This window comes from Lissotriton helveticus, chromosome 10 (genome assembly GCF_964261635.1).
Source record: "Lissotriton helveticus chromosome 10, aLisHel1.1, whole genome shotgun sequence".
NCBI classification, from domain to species: Eukaryota; Metazoa; Chordata; class Amphibia; order Caudata; family Salamandridae; genus Lissotriton; species Lissotriton helveticus.
In genome coordinates this window covers 1,106,345,524-1,106,371,314 of record NC_136071.1, presented here as the reverse complement: position 1 = coordinate 1,106,371,314, position 25,791 = coordinate 1,106,345,524, and the positions used below count along the sequence as shown (strand labels likewise).

At 48.9% G+C, this 25,791-nt stretch overlaps 1 protein-coding gene across 2 annotated transcripts in view; it reads left to right on the top strand.

Moving 5' to 3' along the window:
* DNAJC13 (DnaJ heat shock protein family (Hsp40) member C13) overlaps positions 1-25,791 on the top strand; it is a 1,517,524-nt gene that overhangs the window by 1,208,932 nt on the left and 282,801 nt on the right. For both annotated transcript variants that reach the window (XM_078663869.1, XM_078663868.1), the window contains 2 exons: positions 1,790-1,889; positions 15,391-15,465. In XM_078663869.1, coding sequence (XP_078519995.1) covers positions 1,790-1,889; positions 15,391-15,465 — 175 coding nt within the window. The remainder of the gene's footprint in view (positions 1-1,789; positions 1,890-15,390; positions 15,466-25,791) is intronic.

The following is a 25,791-nucleotide window of genomic DNA, read 5'->3' as shown; positions in this document are numbered from 1 at the left end:
ACACAGGCCCAAGGTGACAATGGCCTACATGCTGAGCAACTAAAAAACCAGCAAGGCCCCTTTCTGTCACAAAACTATTCGAGCCCTCCAGTGCAGGAGCACCTGAAAAGAAGTGAAGCCCCTGCTATTACTAACCTACTCAGCCCTCCTCAGACCTTTAGCTCAGGAGCACATGAACAGCAGTATGGCCCCTGCAATTAATAAATTAATCAGCCCTCCCCAGCCCTCCAGGGCAATGTCCTGGCAGGGGAGCGCAAAACACAGCTGCTGGGTCATCCACGGTAGCCAGGGGGGGCTAAGGTGAAGATGGTGCAAGTTCAAAACATCACCTAGCCCCCACAGCCAGACCCATTCTTCCTCGCCCACTATGCCCTGAATCTGAGGGGCTGTGGGCGAGGTGTTAAGATTAACATTGTTTCTCGGCCGCGTGGGCCCCAGGGGGGCCGAGGTGAAAATGGCTCAAGGCCGGAGCAACACCTGGCCCCCAGGGAGGCCGATTTTCGCAAATAATCACCCCTCCCCACCCCACCCTTGGCGTGATTGCTTTGCAGGGGGTGAAGTAGAGGCCACAGCTAATAATCACTATATGGCGCACAGTGAAGCGCTTTCATTTCTGTCTCGGTATCCGTGCCCTCTGTGGGCCGTTTTTTTCCCTCCCCTTTCTCAATCCACAGAGAGCAGATAGCAGAGAGCACTCTCTGTGAACTGGGAAAGGGGAGGAAAAAAACGGCCCACAGGGGGCACTGAGACAACGGCCCTTCGGCCGATTCCCGAATGCCCGCAGTGCCAATCCGCCCCTGGATATACATCCCTGCGAGTTTGCATTTTATTATTTGCATCAAATTTCCATACTGTGTCGTTTTTATTAGTCTGAATTGGCCTGGAGCAAGTGTTGATGCCGTTTTGGCATATATTCATTGGGAGTACAGTTTACAATTTGATGATGAATCAAATCTCCATACGGTGTTCTTTTTATTAGTTTGAATTGACCTGGATCAAGTTGCTACGCCGATTCGGCATATATCTATTGGAGCCCTGACGAAGTTCCAGCAAGGAAGGAAATGCGTTGGCTGTGTGTCGTTCTTGGTAAAAAAGTACTGAAATAAAGAAAATAATTATTGGACTAAAAGAACTTGTGTTGGATTTCAATGAGTGCGCCTTCCGCTTTTTTATGAACAAATTGACCCACACAGTGACTTGTTAGACTAGCCTTTCTGGCACTTCCAGATTGCCTTATCGGTCAGTCCAACCCTGGACAGCACCAAGGCAATATTGTGCATTTGCAAAAAGCTGCAATCTGTCAGTGTAACTGACTTTACATCTATTGAGACAGAGAAGTGCATAAAGTAAAGATTGTAGAGCCTCACAGGTATTTTCCTCTCAGTACCCTCCCAACATTTGTTTTGCTTTTGCACCCAGCAGTAACACCCTTGGCCTTACTTGTTTTTGAGTGATTTCCATACTTAAACTGTCATTTATTTTTGTCGTTTGTCATTTTTAGTTTTTCTGTGCTCCTTTGAAAAAAAGTTCAGACAAAGAAAGATATTCACAAGAAAATTGCTCTTTGCTTTTATATATATGTTGGTATCATAACATAAACGAGTAGTCAATTTATTTCACATATGTTGAATCCTGTCGTACACGGAAAATCCATGTTATTTATTGCATTTTGAAAGGCAATTGTTATTTCTTTTTTCAGGTAGTGAATTTTTAGGTGAGAATCATCATCACTCAGTCATTCAAGCTTTCTCATTGGTATTTTGTGTGATTTTCTATTTTTATGTGATAGGTTGTGAACATAGTAACCAGTAACCAGGATTGTGTAAACAACATTGCAGAGTCTTTGGTTCTCTCCAACCTTCTAATACTGTTGCACTCGCTTCCATCAAGTAAGTTTTGGATTAGCATTGACCCACACCAATCATTCAATAATTGTCCCGTCATGTTGTATTTAGAGGAGAGATTATGAGGCAATACTAGAACATTAACAATGACATCACTCGCAACTGAATAAAACGCTCATTGGGAAAGGTACAGATGGTGTCTAGATCAGTTGTCTAGGGTTTATCAACTTCACCATCTCAATCAGCCTCATGTAACTCATTTATTATTGCACTGTTTGACAAGGTTTGACTCTTTGTTTAATGTTTAGGTCCCATAGATTTGTTGGATTGTGTGTATACCATGTCAGAGGCTCCCTATCAGTCAGATTGTTTGGTGTGTTTGACTCCCATTGTTTTTTAAGTAGAGTGTGTTGAAATCACACTTTGTGAGTTGTACGTTCAAATTCTTGAAGGCGTTTCATCCAGTCTGCTTTCCACGTTTCCAGTGTCAAGGGGTTCTTGAGATGGCTATTTTATGTCCCTCAATTATTGGCTGTTACTTTTTGCAGGCGGACCCCAACAACAAGCACTTACAAGAAGAGTTTTCTGTTTGTAAAGGCTTGCCTCTGCTCTAAATTTCATTATAACAGACCATAACCAGAAATTGTGCCAGTACTAATCCAAAGTCCACCGTTCCTCCATAAGGGGAATATTCAGTTGGCGGTTAACAAATGCTACTTTTATGTAATCCTCATTGCCCCAGTCTCCTTATCCCTACATAATAACTGATCTTGCCTACTACGCAAATTTTTTAATATGCCAAATCATATGTTCCTTAAACCCTATTACCCTTCATTCAGTTTATAGTATTCTGTGATTTTATTATCTATTTTCATGCAGTAAAAATGGTTCTCCTGTGCCACCGCCCTGCATACCATTCTGGACTTGAAGTGAGCACTTTAATAGAACTCTTTCGGATTTCCTCTGTAATAGATTATTATTATTACTATCTCATTTGGCAAGCAATCCTGATTGCCAGCCATTGCTGAATTAGTTACCACTCAAAGTCTGGCCTGTTCCTGAAGCCACTGACCCTGGACTGGTCTCAACGGACCACTTCAATAACCTCATGAGGATGTGTAACATCACATGTATGTGCAAAGGTCAGCTAAAAAGAGAAAACAAACTTGCCACTCCCTCATTGGCTTCCCCATCAAAGCCTTTCAAAAGTACTCCATGTCCTCTCCAAGTATCAGTGGCCACATCAGATGTCACTACACTCAGGATATACAGACCTGACCAGCCCTGAAAACGCACCACTGTAAACACGATCCTCCAAAGAAAAAAAACACCTCAGTCCCTGATACACCCAAGACTTCTTAAGAAACAAATTTGCAGTGTGTAGATTCTAAAAGAAAATAAGGAGGCCAAGTGCCTCTGACAGTCTCACTGAAAGCATTCGGCACTTAAGGCAAATCTATCAAAAGCAGTACCAAAGGTTTACCATCAAGAAAATGAATTAAAAAAGCACAGCAATCTTCAAACATTTCAACGCTGCATCAGTGCAACGCCATCAATCATTTTTTTCGATAAGAAGATAAGCCATATCAGCTACCACATCCACAGCCTGAAACAGCTTCTAAACTGCCAAATCCCCATCGTGCTACATAAAGTGGAGAACCTTTAACCTTGAAATACTCCCAAGTCACTGTTATCCTCGACTGCCTAAAGGTCACATGCTGTGAATGCAACATATTTCCATCATCCCATTAGAGGACAGATACTCATTAGCCAGTAGCATGAGGTGAGAGAGAAATACTCCTCTGAACTGAGCATTGCTATAATTCACACAGTCTGAAGGTTTTATAACCAATTGTTATTCTGAAAACTATGTAAGGAAACAAAATAAGGGTGTGATGCAACAAAAATAACATGTTATCACTGCTGCAGGGATTCTGCTCTGGAAAAGTATTATACTTGAAACCATAGAACTTCAGTATGTAGGGACTGGGTCACCATAACACCTCAGTGTCTATGAGTCCAACTAGATATAGTGCCTCTCTTGCCCTACTAACATTACCAGAGAAACAAGTGAATTGGCACCCTGTAACTCAGTACTCTCGACTGTCTAAGGGATCGCAGTAACAGGACACACCCTTTCGCTCTCCCACTCAAACGTGTCCACAATATGATAACCAGGAGACACCACTTCTTTTTAACAGATTTTATTGAAATATGTATTGGTACAGCACAGCCTAAGAGGCCCATACACAAACATTACGATACAATGCATTTCTGAACAGTACCAGTGTTTCAAAGCATCAACAAAAAATTGTAAGAAACTGGAAAAAAAACAGGCACAAACTAGGCACCACCCCTCACCGCACGGAAGATGTCTGTCACCAACATTAGAGTAGGGGATCTACAAAGTAAGAGTATGCCTGTGGCCATATGGGCACGCTTGCTTGAGAAGGGATTCTGGGGGGACGTATAGGAGGCATATCTATGCCCCTGTAGTCAGCCCATCTCTTCCATATTTTCCTGTGCTTTTGTGGGCAACCCTTCGCCTGGAATACTGCGACCTGCATACCCATGCATTTGTCCATAGCGCGTTTCCACCCCCCCTACAGAGGGTGGCGCGGTCTCCCTCTAGAGCTGGGCTGTGTCTGCTTGGCCAATGTGAGCCCCAAGAACAAGAGGTGTTGTTTATATCGGTTTCCCTCGATCCCATCTATACTGTGCAGGAGGAATAACTTGGGTTCAAAGGGGAGTTGCCAAGAAAGCACTTGCTCTAAGCAAAAGGTTACCCTGCGCCAGAAGGACAGGAGTGCCCCACAGCTCCATACTGTGTGCAGGAAGCCTCCTTCCTCTGCATTGCATCTGAGGCATGTGGGAGATGCTATCACGCCCATGTGGCAGAGGCGAGACCTGGTATATTTACTCCTGGTGAAGGTATTTAAATTGGATTAAATTGAACCGTGTTGCGATGGTAGCACCACGGGAGGTCGCCAAAGCCTCCGTCCAGTTGTCGTCCCTCCCAAGCATTGCGCCCAATGTGGTCCAGTTGTGTGTGACTAGCATTTGGTAAATTCGCCTGATTTTGTGTGCGCCTACGTTTCCCATTAGCAGTCGCCCCTCAAGTGGATGGAATTCAGGCAGGTCTGCCAGGGATCGGATTTATGGTGTCCGTGCATGTCTGAGATGTAAGTACCTGTAGAACTGCCTACAGTGAAGTTGGTACTCTGCCTGCGGCTGTTTAAAGAACTTAAGCACCATCCCTTTCACAATATCCCCTGGGGTGGATTCCCCAATGGGTCCGAAGCCCGAAAACGGGCAATGCAGCGACGTGCGGAAGATAGCTACCGTGCCACAGTGGAGTTGCCTGTGTCAGCCGTCCCTCCTATCCCATCCTCCTAACTGTGTGTCACCATTTCTGAATAACCACTTTAGCCGCTGAGGAGGGGCGCTCTGTTTGCCCGACTTTAGGGAAAGTGTAATAGCGATTGTCCTCCCATTGCCCGTCGTTTGATTGCATATGCCAGGTCAGTCTGCGCTCTGTACCACCATTCATTTATATTGAGTAGGTAAGCAGCGGAGTAATAAGCGTGAATATCGGCTGCGGCAACTCCTCCACAATAGGTGGACTGTGTACAGGTCCGAAGAGCGACTCTAACCGCCCCGCCTCGCCTCCCCTCAAGAACTGATAGAGGATTGCATTGATCTGTTGTAATCACAACTGTAGGATACCAGACGGGAAGTTCTGGAGCCGATACAGTGGCCGAGGCAGAGAGACCATTTTGAAAATGGGGGCCGTCCGAATAGGGATAGTGGAAGGGAGGGCCATCCCTTCACCTCCTCCCTGAGATTGAGTAGTAAGGGCTGGACATTGTGAGACCAGGAGAGGGTCAGACAGGGTGGAATATTAACCCCCAGGTATTGAAACCCCCCAGTAACATGGGTCAACTGATTCGCCCACGTGCCCCTGTCCTGGTCACCGCAGACCGGGAATAATGCCAATTTAGATGGGTTAGTACATAAGCTTGAAGTTTCCCCGAAGCCGAAGTATTTGCTAGATCCTCAGGCCAGAAAAGCCCTGGTCTGTGAGAAAGAATAAGGCGTTATCTGCATATAATGCAATGGTGTCGGAAGTCTCAGCGGACCACTCGAACCCCCGCACCGGGGGACCCCGCCTCATCCAGGTGTCAAGGGGCACAATCATGATGGAGAATAAGAGCGGGGATCGCGGGCACCCCTGTCTCGTACCCCTATGACTTGGTAATCGGTCTGATCGAGCCCGAGACACACATACTGAGGTAGTGAGGCCTTTATAGAGAAGGCGGATGTATGATAGGAGCCGCGGCCCGAAAGTGAGGGCCTGCAGGAGGAGAAATAAGTCATTCCAATTGAGTGCATCAAATGCTTTGTTGATATCAGCCAGTAGGAGGTCTGAGGGACGACTGAGCTCCAGCGCCTTTGCAAGGGCATTCTGTACATGCTTATATTGTGTCGCGTAGATCTATTCCGCCTAAAGCCAGCCTGATCGGGATGAACAAGGTCATGGATGTGTAGGAGGAGGCGATCCACGAGAACGTTGCCCAAAAGCTTGGCTTGGAAGTTCAGTCGTGAAGTCGGGCGGTATGAAGAAGTCTCCTCGAGACGACGCCCTGGCTTGTGAAACGTGACAATTTCTGCATGCCACCAGTCCGGTGTGTGAATCTGTTAATCCATAGCTTATAGGTGCACTTTTAGCAAGTGTGTGCCTTATTGAGTCATGTAACATTTAAGGAATTCACTCGGAAATCCATAGGGTCCCGGGGCTCGGCCAGGGCGCAGGCCTGATAGGGCATTAGTAAGCTCTTTTACCGTGATGGGTGTATCGAGTTGCTCTCGTATATGATCTGGTACCGATTTCGCTGGTATGTCCCTCAAAAAATTACTAATCTGATCCTGGGATAAGACCTCCCGCTTCGCATATAAACTCGAGTAGTAATTTGCGAACACCTGAGCGACTGAGCGAGGAATAGTACACGGATGACCGTCCGCATCTCGCAGCGCTGGCACCGGGGTTGGTGACTGCACCATTTGGCACAGCCGGTGTAGCATTCTACTTGTCTTGTTGCCCCACTGGTAAATTTTGGATTGGGTTGCCTGCCTCGCCATTTAGGCTTAGTTTGTGAGCAATTGGTGTAATTGCTGTTTGATGAGAATACGACGACGTTTGACCTGAGCGCCCCCACCTGATCTCAGTTCAGCCTTCAAGGGCTCTTTGGCGAGTTTCCAACTCGACCACTTGTGTGAGTCGGCAGCGCTTCTCCCTGGCGCAGTAACTGATGTCGACCCCACGCAAGGTGTGCTTTAGGGCTTCACACAATATCGTACCCAATGAGGCAGTGTCAACATTAAGTACTAAATATTCCGTGACGGCTTGGTGAAGTGTGGTCCGGTAAGCTGGATTTTTCAGTAGCCATGGTGGCATCTGCCACCGGAACATGGACCTATCTGCAGGCTCAGCGTCACTGGGTAGTGGTCATACAGTCCCTGAGGTAGGATGGAGGCCGCTGTGGCCCTATGAATCTGGGAGAGCGGGGAAAATAGGTAGTCCAGCCTAGAGGAGGGGGGATTTTACCTGTGTTGTAGGTTTGACTCGCGGTAGATCAGACTCGGTAGCAGGGTTCATGCTACAGTTGTTGCAGCAGGTATAGAGCCCGGATGGGAAGCGTGGTAGAGAGGTAGCGTTAACCCTCTCTACCATAATTTCCTGACAGTGTGTCGGAGGTCAGCAGTCTAGAGCGCTGATCCCTGATGCTTGAAAATGACAGCTGTAAAGGCAAGCCTGTCTGCCCACAACCAGGCCCAAGGGCCAGGGACCCTGCCCGTGCACAGATAATATACACCAGGGAACGGCTCCTCTCACTTGGACGAGCTCCGATGCTATGCAGGGAACGAGGGGAGTTAATGGATTGGCAGGTAATGTAACCACAAGTATGCGAGCACTGTAATTGCACAGTAAAGATGTGGGGCCAAATGAATATAGATGTACCTAAATGCCATTCAAACAAAACCACATTGACACTGGGGCTTATTAATTGTCGCTCACTCCCCAAACATAAAATTCACATTCATCTACTACTAGAGGAAGGCAGGTTTGATGCTCTGTTTATCACTGAAACTTGGCTCAATGAAAACTCTGCCCAGGACATCCTAGTGGTCATGCCCCCTGGGTTTCACATTCATAGACTTGACCATATGGGGAAAATTGGAGGAGGTAAAGAAGAGTTTAAATGTACTCTCGTACACCTTCCCATCCCAGACTGCGAATGCGGTCAATTCACCAGTTCCTTCAGCCCTACCCATACCTTTTCAGGGCTGCTATTTTATAGACCCCCTGGGCCTGATGCAGTTTTTAGAAGGTTTTCTGGACTTAACCTCCAGTCTTTTGTTGAAGAAAACCCATATTACCATCCTAGGAGATCTCAACGTGCACTTTAAAGATAGGAGTATCCCCAACGTCAAGAAGCTAGAGCAAGAACTGGAGAGCTTAGCACTTTCCCAACTTATAGCAGCTAGTCACATCAAAGGTCATATACTTGACCCTGTGATCACCAATAAACCTAAACTCTCAATACTCCCCCCACACCCCAATACCGTGGTCAGACCACCATTTTATTTTGTTTGTTTTAGAGAAGTGGGAGGTAGCTAATTCTAGCTTCCATCCTATGAAGACTGCCCCCCCTCCCCCTCCCCCTCCCCAAGTGAGAAACTGGCCTAAGCTTAATGTAGAATCCTGGGTTGATGCCCTGCTGTCCTCTGGCACCGATGGTAACACTGAGAAAGTATATAGCAACTGGGAAAAGTGGATTCATCAGTCTTTGGAGGAATCGGCACCCAAAATGAACCCTAAACCTATCAACATCATCAAAAAGGCACCTTGGTTTAACTCTGAGCTAACAGCATTTAAAGAAAGGGTGTAAAGAGCTGGAAAGGAAATGAAGAAAGACCTATGACCCCCTACTTAAAGCCAAATATAAGGCGGCGATTAAAACCTATCATACCCAAATGAGAGAGGTACAGGCAGGGGTTTTTAAGGACAAGATTGCACAGGCTCAGAACTCTTCCAAAGAGCTGTTTAAAGTTGTGAAATCCCTGACCACGATTACACAAAACGCCCCTCATCAGCAGGCCTCCAAGAAAAAATGCAATGCACTGGCCAAATTTTTTCACAAAAAGGTCATTGACATTTTAAGCTCCTTCCATGTTGAATCAAACACCCCAGGGGCCATGAAAGAGATCAAGCGGTGGGGGCAAGCCCTGCACTGACGCAGTTTCCTGAATTGGATAAGGAAATGGCCCAATCTCTCATGAGGGAAAGTCGATCAGGCTCCCTTCTGGATTCTTGCCCCCCTCACCTGCTCCCCCTCAAATTCTTGTAAAGGCCATTGAGGCCCTTTTGGCATCTATTGTTGGCATTTCAAACCTCTCTCTGCAGTCAGGCACATTCCCCTCACTATGGAAGCAGGCAATAATAAAACAACTGCTAAACAAACCTAGTCTGGATCCTGCCCGGCCAGAGAATTTCCGATCAATATCACTTCTCCCAGAACTCTCTCACAATTCCTGGAAGATCATCTTCGGTTAGACCCTACATAGATGCGGTTCCACCCCCAGCACAGCACGGAATCCGCTCTGTTAGTGGTGTCCGAAGAATTAAAAATTACCCTAGACTTAGGTCCAGGAGCAGCTGCAATACTACTCCTGGACCTAAGTGCAGCATTCAATACTGTCTACTAGGGCTTGCTGGCTAACAGACTCCGGGCAATCGGTATTCAAGGGAATGCCCTGAACTGGTTGGGGTCCTTCCTCAATGGGAGGTCCTTCCAGGTTATGGAAGGCAACCTCTTCTCTGATAGTAAGCCACTTATGTGTGTGGTGCCACAGGGCTCATCACTTAGCCCCATGTTGTTTAATATCTATAAGCACCCGTTGGCGGACATAATTCAAGGATATGGCATCTCTGTAATCTCATACGCTGATGACACCCAGTTGGTGGTGTCTCTTGACTCCAGGATCAATGGTGAATCAAGCCAGCTGGAGCCCTGTCTTGAACGGGTGGTCAAATGGATGACAGAGAGCTGTCTTAAAGTAAATGGGGACAAAACCGAACTGATGGTCCTCTGCAATGCAGGGGTACCTAGGCCCCTGGCTAGCTGGCCACGCTGCCAACAAAGTGCTCCAGTCCCGAGTACGGCTATCAAAAATCTCGGCTTCTGGATGGATAAGAAGCTCAACATGGATACCCAGGCAAGTATGGTGGCAGGTACTTGCTTTGGGCTGCTAAGAATGCTCAGGAAAATCCTGGACCTAACTCCCCTACCACTAAGGAAAACAGTGATACACTCCCTGGTCACGTCCCGCCTGGATTGGGTGCCCCTAAGTATCTTGTCAATAAGTTACAGCTAGCTCAGAATGCAGCGGCTAGACTTCTGTGTCAGATCCCAATGAAGGAATCAGTAAAGAAGCATTGCAGACCGCTACATTGGCTCCCTATTGAGGCGAGAATTAAGTTTAAAGTACTTTGAATCACATATAGAGCCATAAACAGCACAGGGCCCAGCAAGATTAGAAATCTAGCCGGCCTATACCTCCCTAGGAGAAACCGGAGGTCAGGATCTGAGAGATTGTTAAACAATACCAGAATAAAAAGGGCCAGATGGTGGGTGGGGGGGGGGGACCTTTTCCCAATTTCGGCCCAAGTTATAGAACTCTCTTCCTAGGAAATTAAGCTTCACAGTATCAGAATACACCTTTGGGAAGAAACTAAGAACCTGGTTGTATAACGACTGTGACTAACCTCCTTTCTCACTTCCCTGTGTTCGTGCTTAGCGATGGGAGGCCTCTGGGCAGCCATGCACTCTATAAATCAAATAATGGAAAGGGATCTAGGAACCGCCGAGGAAAAGGTTAATCCAGAATCTTCTGGGTGATAAGCTCTCCAGGCGTCCGACCACCCCAGGGACGATGCCAGGAAGCGTAATTTGGATTCTCCTGTGTGGTGGCCAGGGCCCTCCGCACGCCACCTGTCAACAGGTGCCATGGTGTCATTCCAGTCACCTCCCATTATCGCCATGCCTTCTGGGAGTTCTCCCCAGAGCCACAGGACTACAAATGTTTGCCCTAAAGGGAGAGGGGGGGGGCTTCGTAAAAGTTACCCAAAATCGGACTGTGGTGTCTCTGTGTCTGTGGCTAAACTGTAGGGAACATATAAGAACTGAGTGCAACCCCTCTACCCCCTTCCCCACCACAATACCCCAGCGAACGTGAAGCATCTTTCTCGGCTGGGGTGCCCCCCCTGGGAGCACCAATTGGAGGGAGATCTGTGTCTACATTTAGAGGTGGATTTCTTTGGACGGTTCTACCTGGTGACATGAGAGGAATTAGACTTCAGTGGAGGCGGCGTATGTGGTCAGAGGTGAACAGACTCGTCAGTCCAGAGGAAGATTGCCTCTGGTGTGTTGAAGAACAGGGAACGTGACTGGTATACAACTCTCCCCTGTTCCGGGTAAAGTAGCATATATTGAACGTTAAGTTTCCCATAGTCTGCGCTTGGCCACCACAAATGATTGACGCTGTTGCTGGACGAGCCAGGTATAGTCAGGGAAAATCCTGATGCTTTGGGAATTATAAGTGAGCTTGTCTCTATGGCCCCTGGCAAATTGGAGCATGGTGTCTCTGTCCATGTAGTTTAACAAATTGGCAATGATGTGTCCGGGCCTTTCCCCGGGAGGGGGTTTCCTTGTGAGGGCCCGATGGGCTAGCTCCACCGGAAAACAGGAGGAGAGCGAATCCCCTGGTAGTATAGATCACAGCCACTCTGTCAGGAACTCCTCCATTGAGTTACCTTCGCATCCCTCCGAAAATCCCACAAGGCGCAGATTATTCCGCCTTGCGTATCCCTCTGCATCTTCCACACGGGCGGCGAGTTCCTGTGTCACCACTGTGAGTTTATGAACTTTTTGTTGGATCGATGTTACTGTGTCTTCCAGTGATGATACCCTGGTCTCTGCTTCTGTCATGCATTCGACCACCTTTCTAAGATCTTGTCTGAGGAATGAGACCTCTGTGCCGACCGCGCCGATTTTAGCGCCTAGCATGTCACCTGACTGCGTGATGGCAGTCAGAAGGGCGGCGTTGTCTACGGAGGGCGCTCTTCGCCAGCTCCACTTGCAGCCCCAGCGGTGGTCGTTGCGTATTGGTCCAGGTTGCTATGCTTCGTGGAGGGGACAGAGAATTTATCTTTGGTTATCTTGATGTGGGCAGGGGACTCCACTAGTTGAGTATCCCTGCTGTCCAAAGTCACTCTGACGATGCGGCACTCCTTTTGGGATTTCCGGCCGCTGCTTGTCCCTAGACAAGGGACCGGGCGAGACACCACGAGCTGGGCCTCATGGAATCAGTCCGCCTTGGGCTGCACCAGGCCTGCCTCGCTGCCCGGGTCCCACTCTGCGCAAATATGGTCTCAAGCCTCCCAAGACTGGGGTACCCCCTCAGCTCGGCTCCAGCCCCAAATTGCAAGGGTCGAGAAAGGGCCCGTCTACACTTAATCTTTTTATGTCAGGACCTTTAGCAAATAAGAAGTCAGCTTCATTAGATGTCGAAGTAAAGGTTCCTCTACCTTCGCTTTCACCAGTTGTGGTCAGGAGTTTCCAGAGGGAGGGGCACCCAAGGGACCAGAGAATGACCGGCGGCCACTAGCAGTGTAAAAGAGATCTTGAATGCAGCTTCAGTTGGTGATATCTCTAGAATAGCTACAGGTCCTGAAAACCTGCATTCATATGGACATAAACACTCTAGATGAGTAAGCTTGAAGAGTTTCTTATAAGCCATGCTTGCCTGGTTGCTACCTCATCTGATGTTTTCCTTTTTTCAGACCTATGAGGACCTTAACTTTATTTTTATTTGTTATATATATTTTTATTATTACAACGCAAGAGAACTAATACACATATCAGGCCCCACCAAGCGAAACACATCACAGCCGTGTACGTGGGAACGAAGATATGAAACACCATACAGTCATGAGCAAGAGAAAAATAAATACCAGCGAGGCTGGAGCGTACAGTTAAACGTCAATGACCGCCGGCATCCCCCACATCATTCCCCACCAAAATGACAGGATATACAATAGGCATATGTGACACCCAGATATGCAGAAGAACAGGAGAATAAGCCACAGCTCTTGCGGAGAGGAAAAGGGGAAATAGGAAGGTCATAGAAATTAACAAAGGAAAAATAAAAAAAAAACCCGCAACCCACCACCCTACACCCCTGCTTATGGCTACGACCCAACCCCACTCGCAGTGTGTCTGTCGCCCCCTAAACTACACCCCAAGGATAGGGAAAAAGGTGGAGGAGGAGAATAGTAAAGTACGATACGAGCTCCCAGATTCCCGCCCCCCCGCCAAAAGCCGACACCCCCTACCGGCAAGACAGCAAATCGCGGCAAATCAAGAAATAGTTTGTAGGGGAGCCGTAACAGAAAGAACATCCCATCCAACCCCGGCTCAGAAGAAAGAGCAAATCCCGTCAAGACACATCAGAAAAACAGTACCCAGGCCCATCAAATGTACAAGCGGTCCCGCTCCCACAGATACCACCCAGCAGAAACAGCGACAGTGCAATGAAGCGTAGCCAAGCACAGCCCAGACCCTCGCGGTCCATCACGAAAAGTCCCTCCTGTACACAGAGATCGCCATGATTATGCACGTTGAGTAGTTCAATTCGAACCGCCATCATAACAGGAGTGCCGGAAAATCGTAGAACGTTAAAGGCAATGCAAGGAGAGGAGAAGCAGGAGAAACGTACACAAAGTTCAAAAGTCAAAGCAAGTCCATGGTCCATCTGAGAGAAAGTAGCAAGGCGGTGACGATCGAGTACAGAAAGAGGCGAAGGTCGAAATTGGCAAACGTTGCAGAAGAAACATTGTCCCATAACGGCAGTAACATCCAGTTCGGGCGGCTTCAATGTAGGGCGTAACTCACATCCAGTCTTCTCGGCCTCGATAGCCGCCATCTTAGGGTTGCTGGGAGGGTCCAGGTCAATAGTCTGCACGGGGACCTCGGTGGCAAGAAAGACAGTTTCCTCGGGTGGAGTATCTAGGCTTTCTAACAGCAACGGGTCAGAATCCGGTCTCGAGAAAATACGGTCTACAGTTACGCCCATCCCTTGGAAGGCGGCGGTGAACCGTTCGTGGAGCTGCAAGATGGCGGCCTGCACAGTGCGCAGTGACGGTGTAGTTTCAGTCCGCCCCATCGCCCCTCAATGAGCAACCGGGCGGGTAACCGAACCCCGGAGGTCGACTTCTCCGGGGTTCAGGGCAGAATCGATGTAAAACCACAATGAAGCACGCACACAGCACAGTGGGTGCACCGTCGCCGCTAATGAGGAACCGAGCCCAGAGGACCACCGGGAGCCCAACGGGGTCTCCGGGAAGCGGAACCTCGAGCAAGCAGACAATATTTACGGGCCGCTGTAGTCGCAGGGGAATGCCATCACCGGGGCATCATCCAATAGGGAGAAACAAAAAAAGCCACTACGAGAGACCGGATCCACCCACTTTTCGCAGCCGTTGTTGTTCGACTCCAACCCGGCCAAGTTGAAACTCGAGGCCCCGGCGTCAGAGCGGAAGCAGGCCAAGAATGGCGCACGGCATAACTTCGCCGTCCGGGCCGCCAGAGATGTCGGGGTTGCACCTTTCAAATCAGATGCTATTCACCAGCACGGGAGTCCGGCGGGATTTCAGGATAAAGGGCAGGATTTATGAGCTTCTGGCGGCGGTCGACGGAGCCGGGAGCTTATGCGGCCATCTTGTTTCCGAGCGTAGCTCCTCCCCCGACCTTAACTTTTTAAGTTCCCTTCTTTACACCACCTCCTCACATAGCTCTTAAGTTATGACCCTCAATATACTCTGTACATGGTCCTCCAGTGGTTGTGCAAGTGGGGCATGTTTCTGTGGATTTTTCACAATGTTAAGTAAAGAAATTTGAGGTTAATGACTACGTCCACCGGTGTCTTATTCACAACTGCCCTGAGACTTTACAAGCTGATGTAAATTTCTGGTGTCTAGTTCTAATTTTGGTTTTCTCTCCCTCAAACGATGCCTGTAGAGTGGTTCCTTAATTCTTTTCTTAACTACCTAATGTAAGTGGTACACATTAAATATGAAGAAGCAATAAAGAACACCAGTTACTCAACAAGCTTACCTTCTTACCCTAAGTTTGTCTTTTGTCAGTTCTGTGGTTTGTGACTAATTTCCTGGACTATTACACTATGTCTGGAGAATAGCTCGTTTTCCAATACAAGCGTCATACCCTTAATAGTCATAGATACTGTACATGTTGGCATTGGGATATGAAATTACCTTTACCTATTTTATTTCCAGTATTTTTGCACAAGCAACACCAGAAGCAGTAGTCTGGTGATCACATTCCAGCTTATGAATGTGAAATCTGTGTTATATGTTGATAAGTTGACTTCTCCCTATATTGCATCTGACTGCAGTTTTTTTCCGTAGGTCGCCAGCTTGTTCTTGAAACACTCTATGCTTTGAGCTCCAGTACAAAAATTATTAAGGAAGCAATGGCTAAAGGTATGAACATGAGCAAATTATCATTTGTTTGGGGACCATGTTATGAGAGTTAAAATACAGCTTCTCTAACATTGTGCATATGTATTACTTGTTGGGTAGTTGGTGTTTTAATTATAGATAAGGTTTCTTGGAGTTTAAAGGTAAGAAACCAACCGATCACTTTAATGATTTACTTTGGATCGCACTAAAACATCCAAGCAAAGTGGTAAACACTTTGATTTTGTTGGCATGCTGAATAGAGGAAGATTAGTTCTGGCTCTACGAGAGAGTGAATTTCTCCATTTTGCTGGGTACCATGCAGAGACTGTTTTGCTAGTTGATACTTGCGAGAGTTTTTCATCTGTTATGCTAGTTGACATCTGCATCAGTTGCCTGCCACCGAGTTCTGCTGGGACGCTACTGAAATACTGTTTTCACTCAAGTAAGGCAATCAAACATATGATTTGTTTTTGTGAAACATTTTATTGCTTTTAGAACATATTCACCCAATTAAGCAAATTAGGAAGAACGTGTGAAGGCATGCCAGACGATGTGTTCTTTGAGATAACAGAAGGCATGTATGTTCAAATTTTGGTATGTGCATGATGATACTGGTATGATGACTCCCAGCATAAGCACTTTGCACACACAAGAGCGCCAGTGCAAGGCCAGACACTTCGTCACCCGCCCACATCATCGCCGTAGTTTGGCCCATCTGTGTTGAACGATCAAATCCCATCCCTTGTCATGTGACCGCAGCATTTCCATCATGCCCTAGGGGCAAGGTTGGGTCTATCGGGGAGTCCCCCAATGACCCAGACTCCGCCATAATACTACGGTGAGAGGTCCAAACTAGCTTAGGCATGCATCACTGCATCCCATGTGGGTAGGATTGGGGGTCCTATGGACCCCCCTGTCCCACTCCTTCTGGAATGCCTCTCGCTCACCTTTGCCCATTTAATCACTTCTTTCCAATACCCATACAAATCAGGCCCTCCAACTGACTTTCAGCTCATTGTTAACTGTCTGCGGGAAAGAGTAAGTGCCAGATTCATGACCCTATCCGTTATCTTGTGGGCTGTACTGCATCTGTGATAGCCCAGCAAACACAATTGTGGGATGCTCTCAAAAGACCTAACCGTGGCTATACGGATGACCTGTAACACCATGTCCCTGTAGGAGGTCACCACAGGACAGCTCAAGACTATATGGTAGAAGTCTGCACCCTCCGCGCAGCAGCGGGAACACGCTGACGAGGCCCCAGGATACATGGCATATCTGTTAGAGACATTTAGCTGCATATTTCTTACTTGTGAACTTCCAGGCATCGGGCTGGATCCAGAAGATTTCTCTTAGCAGTACACTTGCGTGCCGGTAGGTGGCATTGGTCGACTCTTCATGATGCCGTATGTCGAGTTCATCATCAGTTCTTTTCTTTCCACGCCAGTCAGTGCAGATCGGTCAAAGAGAGCTACTCCCCGTAATTTTTTAAAAACCTTTTGTCAAGTTTTTTTGGGTGTGTAGGATGTCCAAGAAAACCTTGGGGTTCAAACCGTGTGGCGCCTGTCACTGCGTTAACCCCTTCGACGCTCATGACGAGCCCAGCTCGTCATGGAGTTTCCATTGATTTCAATGGAAATTCAATGGTCCTCCTAGCACACCCCTTAGCATCCAAGTGGTTAACAAACATAGGGATCCACCCTTATGGAAAAGAAAGGTAGTGTTCCTTCAGACCTAGTGTGTCTCCTACAGTGGTGGAAAGCCCTTATAGCTTTGTTCAAATACCCCTCACCCACCAAAAGGACCCTTAGTGGCATGCTTCATCATCGGGGTCTTCCCGTCCCGCTGCAGGACGGAGCGTGCTGTGACCTACAACTACGTGGGAGCACTGATCATATAACAATACTATGTGTGGTGTAGGAGTGTGAGTGAAAGGGTCAGAAGTGAGTGAAAGTGGTGTATGATTAAAAAATACCTAGCTCTGCGGAAAAATAAACTTTATTGATCCTTTGAGCTGGTATTGTTAAAAGAGGGGAATAAGACGGAAGTACTAGGCTTCAATGGGCAGTACTTCGTGTCGACCTGTTTCGAAGCCCTCTCCTGGCTTCTCATCAGGACCTAAAGATCACTTAAATTTTCAAGAATAAGACATGTGATATTATAAGGTAAATACTATGTAGTGCATATAACAATCTACATGAACTGTATACTGTACCCCAGTAGGTATTTAGGATGGTATGGCTTTCTAATTAGCACATTTAACGCATCATGAGCCTGCTAAACGAGAGGGAGGGAGCACCTGTAGTGAGACGGTTATCAAGGTTATATCCTCACCTTGACACTGCCTCATCGTGGCTCTGTGGAACCTTGCGCCATGTCGGTCACGGACCCCTACCCCAAGTGTTTGGTGCCTGGAGTGCCACCCGAAGTCAATCTCCGACTGCCAGGCCATGGTTCTGAAAGCTTTGAGGGAGCTGTCCCTAAAGCTGCTTGCAGCCTGATGCCCAACACCTCAAAGGTATCCTCTGTGATCTTTTTCTTGGTCGAGAGGAAGGTCCAAGCACTGCTCCAGGGGATCCAAGTCTTCGTCCTCCCATTCAAAATCTTCACGGGGGATCAGGTTAGAAGCATCATAAGAAGCACCAGAAATCAAATCATGGTTCAACTTTGCCCCGTCCGTCACACGACGAGAAGGAGGAGTCTCGACGGTCAAGGCCCCATTCCACAGAGCAGGTGCCTGAGTCGGCTCCGCGTTTCCCTCCCTTTCCGGGGCCTAAAGCGACCCTCGCCTAGTTAAAAGAATTTTATGATGCCATGTGCGCCATACTTGGGCAGCCTGACCCTGCTGGCGCACATTCAGGCTCCACAGGCTCAGCTGAAGGAGTTTGTCTGGGTTCTGACACACAGGCTCCAGCCCCCTGGGCCCAAGACTCCTCATGGATCTGTCCCCAGATCCAGATTGGCTCCAGTCGCACTCATTTGAACTTCCTCGGTGCGGCGTCTGACAGCTAGACCCTCAATGTCCCTGGTGCCAGCCCCATGCTCATCCCTGCTGACACGGAGCCTGCCGGGCGTCCACCAATGCCTACACCGCCGCGACTGAGCTTTTGGTCCCTATGTCGTATTCTCAACCTTAATCCAAAGGGCTAGGATTGGAGGAAGATTAGGAGGGTACGCAGGACCCCTTAGTAGTCCTGCCTTGCACTTAAGAAATTGACTACTTGTATGAGAAACTGGGTGATGCCAGTGGTTTGGCTACCACTACAGAACCTGCCATGCTTTCCCCTCCTAAACTGGCTACGGCGGAGGGAGCTTTCTATGCCATGGTGGTGCGTAGGGCTGCTCAGGTCTTGGACCTGCAGCTTCCTACTGTGGCAGTCAAGACCAATGTCTTGACAGAGGTCCTGCAGCCTGGTGTTTCCACCTCGGAACCCCTGCTGCCTTTTAATGAGGCCTTGACAGATGTTCTTCTTGGAACCTGGTCCAAACCCAGCACAGGGGCTCCTTTGAATAGAACAATCTGGCACCGCCACCGCCTCGCACCAGGCGACCAAGCTTTCCTCGTCTCTCACCCAACCTCTGAGAGCTTGGTGGTCCAGGCCTCTACTTAATATGGCGTGTTCCTTTACGCACCTCCGGGAATCCAGGAGGCTGGATAGCTTTGGAAAAAAAAATGTTTTCTTCCACCAGCCTAGCAGTGCGGTCAGTAAACACTGCATGCCTATTGGGCTGTTACTCCCATTCCCTGGGGTACACAGTTGCGTAGGTGTTGCTACTAGTGCCGGAGGAGGCCCAGGCTGTCCTCTTCCAAGCTGTTTGCTATACGCTGTGGCCTCGGCACGACCAACTTGCTGGGCAGAGCGATTTCCTCGATGGTGTCAGTTCGGCGTCATGCCTGGTTGAGAACGTCTGCCTTCCTGGAGTATGTCCAAGCAAACCTGATGGACAAGCCCTTTGATGGCTCTCGTCTCTTCGGAGACAGGGCGGACACAGTGCTAGAGCGCTTCAAGGAGTAGCAGGCTATGGCCAAGTCCTTTGTGCTCTCCGTATCATCCCACCCTGTGTCTGCCTTTCGCGGCTGCGGAAGGGGCTTCCAACCGCACTAGCCCCATCCTAGCTAGAAGACAACGCAAGTTCAGGAACCTCTGTGCAGCCATGGGCGCTGCTCACCCCAACCCTGTGGGTCGGGCAGCCAGAATTCCAGTCAGGCCATAATCTCCTCCCCCTCTGCTGCCTCCAAATCTTCTTGGTCCAATCCTCCCAGATCATGGGCGCCCAGTTGGTGGCAGGATACACCATCACCTTCACCACTTGGGGGTCATCACTTTAGAAAGGTGGGTTTTGCAAATAGTCCAGAAGGGCTACTCCCTCCCTTTTGGACTACCCCTCCCTCCATGCCTCCAACATACGATCGGCTGACGGTGGATCACCTTACCTCGCTTCAGGAGGAAGCCAAGACGCTCTGGACCAAGGGAGCTATACAGAGTGTTCCAGGGCCAGAAGTGGACCGTGGTTGTTATTCCTGTGACTTTCTGGTGCCCAAAAAGGACAGAGGCCTCCGTCCTATCCTCGACCTCAGCACCCTCAACATATTTCCTCAAAAAAGAAAAGTTCAAGATGTTCACTCTTGCTCAGGTTCTGTCTGCCCTGGACCCGGGAGACTGGATGGTAGCGTTGAACATGCAGGACGCCTATTTCCATTGTTGTGCAGTTCCTTCCAATCCTGGATCTCGGCGAGACTGACTCTGAGGCGGCTGGGACTCATGGTCTCCTGCATCCTGCCGGTGGATCATGCCAGGTAGCACATGCGGGCTCTGCAGTGAGACCTGGAGTACCAATGGGCACAGCATGGGGGGAATCTCACCGACCTAGTCCAGATCTCGGAGGGAACTGCGAACGAACTGCAGTGGTGGTTGATAAATCGCGATTGAATGAGAGGAAGACCCCTCTCCCTTCCCCAACGAGATTTCACGGTGGTGACAGATGTATCACTTTTGGGATGCAGCGGTCACCTGGGTGAGGTGGAGATCAGAGGACTCTGGTCTCTGGTGGAAGCCCCGTTCCATATACACTTGCTGGAGCTTTGAGCTATTCGTTTGGCACTGAATGCCTTCTTAACGTGTCTCAAGGAAAAGCTAGTTCAGATGTTCACAGACCACACCACCGCCATGTGGTACTGAAACAAATTAGTTGGGGTGGGGCTGTGGACTCTTTGTAAGGAGGCTGTATGCCTCTTGACTTAGCTGAAACAACAGGGCATATCCTTGGTATTTCAACACTTGGCCAGTTCCCTGAACGCCAGGGCGGACGAACTGAGCCGTCTGTGCCCAGCGGAGCACAAATGGCATCTCCATTCGGAGGTGATGCATGGTGTCGTTCATCAATGCGGAGATCCTTGGCAAGATGTGTTTGCCTGAGAAGGGAATGTGCAATGTCAGCAGTTTTGCTCATTGGAGTTTCCAAGGCGGCTGTCGCTTGGCGACACTTTTCGTCTAGAATGGAGCAAAGGCCTTTCTGCCATACCACTCCTGTCCGAGTGCTCAAGAAGATCAATAGGGACCAGTCCCAAGTCATACTTGTTGCTCCGGGCTGGGCACAGAGAGTTGGTATGCCGGGACTCTGCAGATGAGCTTGATCCTCCGATCAAGCTGCTCCTTTGGGAGGATCTTCTGTCTCTGCAGTAGGGGAGGGTCTTCTCCCCGATCCTGTCAACCCTTCTTCTCCTTGTGTGGAGATTGAATGTAGAAAGTTGACTGCTTTTGACCTTCTCCTGAATTCTGCAAGGTTATTCTGGCATCTAAGCGCCCCACCGCCAAGTCAGTATAAGCCTGCGGATGGCAAAAATGTTTTAAATACTGTACAGAACAGTCTGTTGACCCCCTTTCTGCCTCCCTCTCTGACATTCTTCCTTTCATTTTTTCTTTGGCCCAGCAGGGCTCTGCTCTGGGCACTCTGAAGGGTTACCTTTCATCCCTTTCTATGGTTGCCAGATCAACTGTCCCTTTTTTAAATCGCCGATTGTACATAGACTCTTGATGGGGGTTACACATTTGTTTCCCCTCTCACCATTTATCATGCCCCAGAGTAACTGTTCGAGGCATGTGGGCTGCTGAATTCATATCTATAGCATAGATCGCCGCCTAGTGTTGGGTCCGGATGATTGCACATTGTTGTCCTGGAAGAGTCTTCGAAGTATCACGAGATAGGTGGCTCCTCCCCTGGACTACAGTGCACATGGGCATCGACTCCATTCCCAGATTGTTTTTTTCCGCCATTGGGTTCGGATGCATATTTGATCACTCAAGTTCGGAATCGATATAAACTTCTTTAGGCCTGAAGGCCTTTGTTCCTATATTCAAAACAAGAGGTATGACAGTGGAACCTTCCTAGCATACAGCACCTAACCCAAATTACTCCTAGTTATAACTTGCCCCTAATTGTTTATGTGGGCAATGTATGTGCACACTGACTGACACTGTCACAGTGCTAGTTCATCAAAGAACTCAACTAATCCAAACATAAGAGCAAAGGTGCACAACACAAGACTTAAGTAACAATTCTAATAATCATAAACGTGGATTTTCTTGAGTGTGATTTTCTTTATTCCACAATGATGTACATTCGAAAAAACACGCAGCCGACGCGTTTCGTCCACAAGGGACTTCTTCAGGGCGAATTTATTTAATAACAGGTAGTGATGGTTTCTTTGCAATATAATCGTCTCTGGGAGCTTCTTAGTTTGTGATTCCTGAATTCCACTTTAAAGTCGTGTTGTGAGTAATATTTATTGGAGAATGCGAATTGTCTTCCAAACTTTGACACCACGTCTGAAGTAAATCCTCTCTCACTGCTATAGTCTCAATGGTATCAGGAAAATATGGTCAAATGATCGATAATCCGTATCCAGTGGCTCTTAATAAAGTCCCAAGTTGTTCTTAACACCAAACTTCGCATCGCACCGCCTGACAACGGCTTCCTTCCCGGTTTAGAGTCACAATTCGCATTCTCCAATAAATATTACTCACAACACGACTTTAAAGTGGAATTCGGGAATCACGAACTAAGAAGCTCCCAGAGACGATTATATTGCAAAGAAACCATCACTACCTGTTATTAAATAAATTCGCCTTTTTTCCTATAGCGTCGGTATTGTCTTGCGTTCGGTGCCCGGTTCTGTTCCGGCTCAGTTCCCGAGTCGGACGTCCAGAGGAGTCGCGTGGCTCTTCGGTGCTCGAGGCCCAGTCAACGCAACCAGACTTATTCGACGACACATCATGGAACGGAGCCCGTTCAAGAGTTGTCCCGTGTGCAACTCCAAGTATCCCCACATCGATGTCCACCGGGTGTGCAACAGGTGCCTGTCGCCGGATCACGATGAAGCCAACTGTATGGCTTGTTCCCGTTTTCGATCCAAGAAGACGATTCAACTTCGGCGCGTGGCGCGCCAGGAGGCCCAGGAGACGGCCCCTGCCCCGGTGAACATTTTCGAGGGGGATGAAGCAGACGAGCAGGAAAATCGAGAGCCGATTTCTACTTCAGCGGCAGAGATCGACTCCGACTACGACGCAGACGTCGAAATGCTCGACACAGAAGACGTCGTCGACGAGGTAGGAGACGACAATGAGGCCTATGGGGCCGCGGAAGATAGCTCAGTTGACGACCTATGCCCCGTTCCAACACTAACTAAGGCTCAGGTCGAGGGATTGCCACATGGCCTTACCCAAGATCTTGCAACTGGATCCACGGTCTCGCCTACGGGCCCGGCTACGGACACTTCTATGGAGCTGCCATTGGTCAAATCGAAACCGAAAGCTTCGGTCTCGACAAAACCGAAAGCAATAGAGACGCCGTCGAAACAGAAGACGTCTGTCGCTCTGGTCGCCTCCTCGTCTTCAGGCATGTCGGGGCAGCCGAAGCCAAATAAGGTTGTCGATCCGGTGAAGTCGCTCAAGGGCGTCGAGCCGAAGTCGCTCAAGGGCATCGAGCCGAAATCGCTCAAGGGCGTCGAGCCGAAGACCGGGGCACCAAAACCAACTGTCAAGGCCGCCGACCCGAAACCGTCGGCGCCGAAGGCCGTCGACACTGACAGAGGGCACGGTGCTCCAAAAGCTGTCGATCCTGCTCATCGACCGGAAAAGGCCAAAAGTGCTGTTACACTCGAGTCAACGCATGCTGGTGGACCGAGAACACCTGTCGAGTCGACGAAACCGTCCGCATCCTTCACGAAGCAGGTGTCGGACTCGTTGCAACGTATCAGAAACAAGGCTTCCGCGGACGATCCGAAGGATACTTCCACCCCGAAGCCCGCTGCCAAAACGCATAAGTCGACGGCGCCGATACAGTTCAAGCTGCCGCCGAAAGTGGCGCCGGAGGCGTTCGCGCCCAGGACGGTCAACGACACGCCCTTGCAGGTGTCCACGGGGCCGAAGCCTCCTCAGGCCGTTGTGAGCATAAAACATCGACAACCCCTACTGGAGGAGCAGTCGGAACAATTTATCGACGCCGACACCGGTAAACTTTCCTTCTACAAGCGTAGGATCACGCCGGCACAGCCTATGGAGTCCTACACGATCCCTTTGAAAAGAAAAAAGGCTTCTACGGATTCCCCAGTTCTAGTTGAACCACTTAATCCACGGCCTCATGACATTGCTCCACCCTCACCCACTTACTCAGATGTGGATGCTGGGGAGGGGGACGATGAGGAGTACAACTTCCCTGCCGACACTGATCCTGAGGATCACCATGACTCATGGGCAGATGCTGGAGACCCGGGGGATCCGCAAACTGCCCCGGACACTCATGTATATACTGTCAAAACCTCTCCTACTGAGGATTCTGCGGCATTTAATGCTCTAATTGAGAGGGCAGCTAAAAATCACGACGTCCAGCTGCATGCTGAACCTATTGAGGTGGACTTCCTGTTTGATACCTTTTCCACCTCTGAAAAGACTGTCAAAACTCTGCCGATGCTCAAGGGTGTTTTAAAACATGCTGCAGACATTTTTATAGAACCCACACGTGCCAGGGTTATAAACCCCAGAATTGAAAAGAAGTATAAGCCGGCACCTGGCGACCCTACCTACATCAAGGGCCAGTTGCCGTTGGACTCTCTGGTTGTTTCTAATGCCCGGAAGAGGGCAAATTCACAAACTACTGGTGATGCTCCTCCCCCTGACAAGGAATCTAAAGTGCTCGAAGCATCAGGGAAGAGGGTGGCGGCTCAAGCGGCCAATGTCTGGCGTATTTCAAACTCTCAGGCACTCTTGGCCGGATATGACAGGGCACACTATGATACACTTGAGACCCTGTTACAACACTTGCCAGATGAGTATAAAAAGGCGGCGGAGATGCTCATTCAAGAATGGAAGCTCATCTCCAATGCTTCTATTAAATGTGCACTGGACGCAGCGGACACCGCGGCCAGGGCCGTTAACACAAGTGTAATGTTGCGGCGTCAGGCCTGGCTCAGAATCTCCGGGTTCAAACCAGAGATACAAACCACCATCCTCAATCAGCCTGTAAACCCTGATCACTTATTTGGCCCTGAGGTGGATACCACCCTGGAAAAAATAAAGAAAGACACTGAGACTGCCAAGTCCATGGGGGCCCTACAGTCGCAGCAGTTCAGGGGTAGTACTTTTCGTCGCTCAAGCAATAGAGGTGTTTCCAGAGGCCAAATGTCCCAGCAAACACAGTACACTAAGGGTGGAGCGCAGACCTCTTACAACAAGCAGAGTAGAGGCGGCTATCGAGGCAACAGCACCAAGGGCAGAGGTCGTGGAAACAACAACTCACGAACCTCCGCCGCCAACAAACAGTGACGCCTTGTCACTGCCCCCCGACCATACAACACCTGTCGGGGGGAGACTCCAGCAGTTCCTGCCAGTCTGGAAATCCATCACCACAGACAGGTGGGTCAGAAAACTTATCCAGTACGGTTATTGTCTGGAGTTAACGTCCACTCCACCCAACATCCCACCAAGGCACCGTCCTATGTAAACAGAGCATTTGCACTTATTGCAGCAGGAGGTGCTCGTCATGCTGCAAAAAGGGGCAATCGAGCTCGTGCCGGTGGAGGACAGAGGCACGGGGGTGTACTCCCTGTACTTCTTAATCCCAAAAAAGGACGGGTCCCTCAGACCCATACTGGACCTCAGGCCCCTAAACCAGTACATTCTCTCGGAACACTTTCACATGCTCACGCTGCAGAAGGTTCTTCCGTTGCTCAATCAAGGGGATTTCCTCGCAACGTTAGATCTCAAAGACGCATATTTTCACGTTCCACTACATCCATCACACAGAAAATACCTCAGATTCACCATTCAGAATCAGCATTACCAATTCAAG